The sequence below is a fragment of the Dromaius novaehollandiae genome, chromosome 2 (assembly GCF_036370855.1).
Source record: "Dromaius novaehollandiae isolate bDroNov1 chromosome 2, bDroNov1.hap1, whole genome shotgun sequence".
In the NCBI taxonomy this organism is placed as follows: Eukaryota; Metazoa; Chordata; class Aves; order Casuariiformes; family Dromaiidae; genus Dromaius; species Dromaius novaehollandiae.
The window spans coordinates 9,506,092-9,513,409 of NC_088099.1; the positions used below are offsets into that span (position 1 = coordinate 9,506,092).

Below are 7,318 nucleotides of genomic sequence, written 5' to 3' on the forward strand. Positions count from 1 at the left end.
AATCACTTTCATGATGTGCAGAGCTGGCAAGTTCACATTTTCAAGCATGGAGCTTGAAAGCTTTCAGGAGGAAAACTAATCCAATGGTCTAAGATAGTAACAAAATACCAGAAGTTCAGGGTGAGTTACCACAAAAAAAATAAAAATAAAAAAGTCACAAGACTTGAAAAAAATAAGAGAAAAAATTTACTAACTTTCTGTTTTGTTTTTTTTAATTAACATAGTACACATATGCAGAATCACTCAATCTTCTTGCACCTTGCCAAGTACATGTGTTAAAAAACCATGAGTAGTCCACTACTTCTGTAGAAAGTGAGGTTTTCCATTGCCAGAAGCTCTAAGAACTTTCCTGGCAGAAACAGTTAGGGTACCATCCCACAGATGACTGAAGGAGGAATCTGAAAAAAAACCCTAATATGCCAGGAACAATAAGAGAAAGAAAAGAACACAGTTGTGATAGAAGTCTATCACCCAGGATAAAAGTTTGTGAAGACAACACAGAAGACTTCCAAAGATACATTTCATTTGGGCATTAGCAAAACATGAATGTTTTCTATTATAATCTTTGTCAGTAGACAATATCATAGAGAAGTCATTCACCTTTACCACAGGGAGATCAAAGACTTCACGAGATTCTCCAACCTCTGGATTGTCCCCATCTTCTGAAATAATATGTGAAGCCAGTGCATTGTAAGAAACTTCCTTTGCTTTCCCAGCTTTCAGAAGCTGAATTACCTAAAACCAAGAGAACAGTGAGGAAAGTCAACATTTGTTTTAATTACCTTTGATTTGATGAAAACACTAAAGCAAGAACATACTAATACATTAGAGGACTGAGTATAACTTTGTTGGTTTTCTTACTGAAGAGTCGCTGGCAGTATTAAACATTACTGAAGTTGCCAAATACATACCATTTAAAACCTTACTTTCAAGGGTTTACAACTCTGCCATATTTTAATCATTCAAGATGAAGTTTTACTTTCCAAAATAATACAGGCTGGGGCAGAAATCTGAAAAGAGTCAAAATTTTTCAAAAACAAATTTTCCTCAAAAAAATTCAATTTTTTCCCCCCTCAAAAAGACCAGGAAATCCCTTCTCCTTTGCACTTGTTTTTGCTGATGTTAGCTTCTGAGGCCTTTGAATACTGTTTAAAAGAAGAGCTTGAAGTTTAAAAAAAGGTAGTCTGTGCATCAGGACTGTACAATACAGTCTTCATAGGAGCTCTTCCAAATTAGGCCAGTTCCTTACTTAGAAAGGCAAAAAAAAAAAAAAAAATCACTCACATAATCTTGGTATATGTTCACATTTAACAGCTAAAATAGAATTCAATCCTCACAAAACACATTTGGTTCCAATACTTCTATATCCAATCAATATATATCAACCCACAGAACATATGAATAAGTTTGAAGAGGCCTAACTGTTCCAAAACAATGAGGCCTGTGCTTCCAAATGCAGCACACCAGCACAATATTAAAAAAAAAAAACAAAAAAAAAACAAAAAAAAAAAACCACTGATCTGAATCTTGGGAGGACAAAAAAATAAATAAACAAACAAACAGCAGGGGAAGAAGTATACCTAAACAAGAAACTTAAGTCATACCAAGAGCAGAGAAAAAGAAAGGTAAAGAAACTGAATCTGTAGCTACGGAAGCCACAGTACTGAATTGATAGCCAACCATCAAAAAAGAAAGACTGATGCTAGAAGGATTTGCAAGCAAAAGAAAAAAAATGTGAGTACTGTCATGAGAGAGAAGGGGAGATTTCTGACAAAGAGATGACGTACTGGGAAATGAAATGAGGGAGAATTAAGACTGGTCTAGAGAAAGCAGAAAGAAAAATGGGTAGAAGGACGTGTGCCCCCTTAGGGTACTACCTCAATGCACTAAAGTAGAAACTTCTCACTCCATTGGCCTGAAAACGTAAACTCCAGCAGTGCAAAGCACTTTCCATTCCTGTTTGTGCAAGGCCAATACAGAAAGTTCTAATTTAAAACTTCAGCATTCACTCAGCTCAATTGCAGAGGTCTAAGTGGTGAAGCCAGCCATTCTCACAACCCCAAAGTATGGGATTCACTTTCATGTGAATAAAAGTAACTGGGAACAGAGGAGAGATATTTTAAGAAGAATAAGATCTAGAGTTCAAGTGTTGAAAATGCTAATTAAGATTACTGTCTCCTTTTTACGGATGATGAAATGAGTAGAGTTTAACTTCATAATGATTTTACAAAGCTGAACTGGTATGATGTTCATTCTCCAAAATCCTGCTAGGGACAGGTATCCATCCGTCAAAACCTCTTAGGCACAATCCCTTCATAACAGGACACTCTCTCTTCCCACAAATGTAAACAGCAGGGAGCAAGGCACCATTAGATCAAACAAAATACTAAGTAACTAGTCATTAAGCAATTACCAACTACACAGTACACTAAACAGGACAGAGAAGGCCCTGAAAAAGATAGTCTTTCAAAATGTAGTGTCAGGCTATTATTTAGCACCTATGCTGATCACAAAAATAAGGATGAGAAAATTTCCATTCAATGAGGAGACAATTTTGGCATTTTCTGACTCAAGTTCTTGAATGTGCAACTTAATAAAAAAAATTTACCAACTTTTTTCTATAGTGCATGAGTATGTGCTACTACAAAATTAGAAGAGAACTACTTTAAAATAACTAAGCGAGTTCATCACAAGCTTGCTGTCCACATTGGTGTATGGAATGAAAAAATTCTCTTCTGTTCCTGACTGTGTGGCAATCTCCTATGTCATGGGATACCTTCCTGCATGAAATCCAGCCAACTGCAAGATAACACAGGACGGTGTAATTTCAGTGGGAAAAATTAAATCAAAATAAAGCACTCCTGAAAACTGTAGATATTTAAAAACAGCCCTGACACACAAGTTCCTTGCCCCATATAGCTCTCCCTGAGTTACAAGCTCCACTCAATTGTATATTCATGGAAAGACTAAAAAGAGGAGAGAATTTAATGAAAACTGGGCATTCATATCCAATAGACAGAGTGAGGAAAAAGTTACACCTAATAAACAAGGAATATGAAATCTCTGCATCAAATCGGTGTTGTGTTAAAGAGATTGCTTATGCAAACAGTTATATTAGTATCAGTAGGATATTTAAAAACAATAGATAATAATTTAATATGGCTACTTATAGTGGTATGAAAAAGTATTTTCCTAGTGTAGCTTATGTCAGTGTCAAAATTCCTCTCAGAACATGCGATTTCTTTGGTTTAAGTACAGTAGCTACATTGAAAAGTTATATTGGCACAATTAAAGAACTTCACCTATACTAGTATTAACCATACACCTGTAACTAGGGAAAAAAAATAAAAAATACTGGCAAGCCCTAATATGGTCATTGTAGAAATCCTGTACTTTAGATGCTAGCTTAAATCCACGTAAACGTCAATGGCACTTCATTTTGAGGCATATAAATTGCATCTTTGTTCTTTCCTACTAAAATTCGCAGCAGAAGAAACAACAGGATTTCAAAACTAAGAAGTGAAATAGGACAATGGGCATCAAAAATTAAAATAATAATAAAACAAGAGACTATCCAGAAACCAAATCTCCTGCTCAAATTTCTTGTTGCACAGTATTATTTTACTCTCTCTGACTATTTTACTCTCTTTGTCTATTTTTAGTAGTGTTATCTAAGCACGATGATTGGAGTTTACATCTGTCAGGAAAGCACAGAAAGCATTTATTAAAAAGAAAAAAAAGGGGGGAAAAAAAGATGACATCTAGCCATCACCTCCAGTGAGGTGTGAACAGGCAAGTGCACATCCCAGTGGAATGGATTCAAATTTGAGAGCCAGAAGCTTAATTCTCTGTCACTTGCCAGAGAACAGCTAGGCACAATTCCAAACTTTTGTTTCCCTTCTAGCTTATGCTGCGAATATTTTAATAGGTAGTAGGCATGTAGCTATTCACCTGAATAGATTATATTTTCTTATTATTATTGGATTGTTTTCATTAGAATCCTCATTTGTGCCAGGCCTGTTTTAATATTTATTAGGATATCCAGTCTTCAATGAAAACATTTGGAAATTTAAGCTGATCAGAGTATGCTCATCCCCAAAAGATGAAACAGGAAACTTCTTTTTGAGAGTAAACTAACATCTATTTGTATGTAAATAAGCAAATAATTTTGAAAATATTTGTAATTTTTATAATACTAATGGATAAATATTTCACTATAGAAAGTACTTTTTAAAAATCTATATGTAGAGTTTAATTTAGATTTTCTCCTTTCTGTCCTGGTTAAAAACACAACAGGTAAATAGCCTTCTTACTCATTTTTTTCTCCCAGGGTACCACAGAGGGCACTTGTGAAAAGCAGGACAAAGTTCCCGTGTGGAAGTTCAGTAAAACCCACTTCTTCCCAGCTTCGATTCAGCTCCACTGCAACCAAATCCAGACAGGATTCACACAGAGCCACAACCTGCGCTCCCCGACGCCTGATGTTCCCAAGGGCTCATGAGCTCAGGCACCAGTGCTGAGGAGTCCTGACATCCGTATAACCCTGGGCCAAAGCGGCAAGCCATTTCAGTATCCAGAGCACAGGAGAGAAGAGTGTTTAAACTGACCAGCAGGCTGCTCGCAGAAACAACTCAGATCCACAGGACTTTTCAATTTGGGCATTACGCACAGAAAGAAAGTGGCTAAACGGCTTCCAGCATGACCTGAAGCAGTGGCAGCCGCTTTTGTGTAGTGCTACACCTAAGCTTACGAACTCTGCCTGAGCCACCTTGGTTGTCTATCTACAATGCAGAAAAGCCATCCACTAACACAGGAGAATTGAGTGTACCTAATTTAGAACACATCAAAGCTTGACAACAATGAAGTTAACTGCTAAGCAAGATAAAATTTATCATAAGAAAAGAAAACTAGCAAAAGAGAATGATTGTTTACTCACTCTGGGGGAATACTGCTGATCGTCTTGCTATGTCAACACAAAACTAACTACATGCCTTTCAGGACACTATTCATATGATAAATGTAGAAGACAGTCCTATCGCTTTTTGCACTTATCTTCATACACATAATAATATTGCTGCTATAACTTCTTAAAAATACAAAGTGTTATTCAAGCTTTAATACATTTTCAATTAGTTAATGCCTAAAGACTTTGGGGTTTTTTTCTGCTCTTCAGCTACATTACAGGCCTATGTTTCTTTTAGCATATAATCCTATTAATGTGAATGTACAAAAATCACCTAAATAGGTCAATGTCTATGTCCTGAGTTTGCTTAAAGGCCCATAAGCGAAAACAAAGACGAGATTAAAGGAACCTGATACCAAACAAAGGGTAGATAGATTACAGCAACTACCAAAGAAGCCAAGACTTAAATTTCAGTATCAAATACATAGGAATCTGTTGTTGCAATGAAGTTGCTGTCCTAAAGCTAGACACAGTACACTTCACACACTTGTCTGATTGGACACGCTGACAAAACTTTGTTGGCACCTTCATCCAACACGGCTGGGTGTTAGGACAGGCCAGCCCTGACCCCCAGGCTATCACCCTAGGCCGTAGGGCTAGAAGGTCATTTGACAGCACCTTCTGCCCCTTGCGTCCCCGCATCAGGGGAGCACGAGGCAGGGAAGACGTGGAGATCCTGTCCCGACCACATCAGCACCTCTGTCCACCCAGCGGGTCTGAAAGGTCCAGGGACACGCACGGGATCCACGGGGGTCCCGCACTGTGCTCCTGGGGGACACATGGAGTGGGGGAGGGACCGAGCGGGCAGGCGCCTGCTTGCGGGGAGGGAAGATTCAGCGAAGCCCTTGTCAGTGGAGCCTCCCCCGGCCACTCCAGCGCCGGGCCGGGCGGGAGAGACGGCCTGTCCCTGTCCCCGTCCCCGTCCCCGCCCCGAACCGGGCACAGGCAGGGGCGCGGGGCCCGGCGCTGGCACGGCGGGACGCTGCCCGCCTCCGCCCCAGCTGCGGCGGGCGGGGGCCGCCGAGGGCCCCGCACCCCGCGCCCCGCGGGCGGGCCAGGCCCGGGGCCGAGGAGCGGCAGGCAGAGCCGCGGCCCCGTCTCCGACAGGAAGTCCCTTCGCCCGCCCCTCCTCCGCTCAGGCTGCTACGGGGCCTGCGCGCCGGGGCCGCTGGCTCCCATGGCGGTTCGCGGCGCGCTGGCCGCGGGCACGGCCGTTACTGGCCGTTACTGCCCCCTCGGTCGCGAGGGGCGGCGGGAGGGAGAGCGCGCGCGCTCGGCCCCCGCCCCTCCCGCGGCAGAGCGCGGCGCGCGCGATGGCGACACGCGAGCCTCGAGTCCGCGCGGGGAAGTGCTGTGGGGGGGAAGGGCGGGGGGGGGAGAGGAGCTGGAAGAGCCCACGCTGCCCCCCCCGGGGGGGGGGACGGAGTGGGGGAGAGGGTGACCCGGTACCTTGGGGTCGATGTCTCCCACCGCGAAGAACTTGACATCTTTGAACATCTCCTCGGGGACTTTCAGCTCCTCCTCGTCCGCCGACATGGTCCCGGCCGAGGCCGCCGCCCGCACCGCCGCGCGCGCGCCCCCCCCTTCGCCCCCTCCCCAATATCCCCCGCGCTCACTGTGGAGAGCCGCCGAAACCCGGGTCTCCCGTCCCCTCCCCCTGCCGAGCCGCCGAACCGCGCGAGCAAGGCGCGCGCTGCGGGACACACCATCCCCCGCCGGGACGCAGGGGGGGCGGAGGGGGGAGGGGAGAGCCGCCCGGACAAAGCGGCTCCCCCCGCCCGATCAGACACCCCGGCTGCGGCAGGACTACCCCTTCTCTTCTCCCACGGACGCTATCTCCGCTCCTCCTCCGCTTTCCGAACCGGACCAGGAGACAGCATCCGGGTCCGCAGCTCCCCCCGCACGGAACGCAATGGACTCGCCCCGCACGACAGAGGCGGGCAGCGGGGATTCCCGGACCCGCCCATTAGCAAACAGGCGAGGGAGGGGGGAAGGGGAGAAAGGAGCGCTCCGCCCTCGGGCCCCGCCCCCAGCGCAGGCCCCGCCCCCAGCGCCCCTGGGGACCGTTACCCGCCCTCCGCACCGCCCCGCCGCTCCCCCCCTCCCCCCCCCCAGCCCCTCGCGGCCCTCACAGCGCTCGGGCGGGAACCGGCGGCGCGCAGACCCGGGGGCGGCTAGCTCCCGCCGTTAAACGGCAGCCTCAAACTCCTTCCCCGCTGGCGACGCCTGCCTGGCGCCCGGCAGCACAGCTTCGCGGTCCCTGTGCTAGGCCTAGCGTGGCTCGGAGGGCCACACCGCAACTGGAGGGTTTCCAAAACCCTGCTGACAGCGAAGAGTGCTTGTGTAACTCCCATC

The 7,318-nt window shown here is 45.7% G+C and overlaps 1 protein-coding gene across 2 annotated transcripts in view; it reads right to left on the bottom strand.

The window, feature by feature from the left end:
• Window positions 1-6,906, bottom strand: part of PAXIP1 (PAX interacting protein 1) — a 44,922-nt gene extending 38,016 nt beyond the window's left edge. The window contains exons 1-2 of one of the 2 annotated variants that reach the window (XR_010387533.1): window positions 6,413-6,906; window positions 601-735 (exon numbers count right to left, since the gene is read on the bottom strand). Coding sequence is in view for 1 of the 2 variants with exons in the window: in XM_064505743.1 (XP_064361813.1) it covers window positions 601-735; window positions 6,413-6,499 (222 nt within the window). In the remaining variant the exon portion in view is untranslated. The remainder of the gene's footprint in view (window positions 1-600; window positions 736-6,412) is intronic. The other variant, XM_064505743.1, reaches the window with a different exon arrangement.
• Window positions 6,907-7,318: the final 412 nt, after the last annotated feature.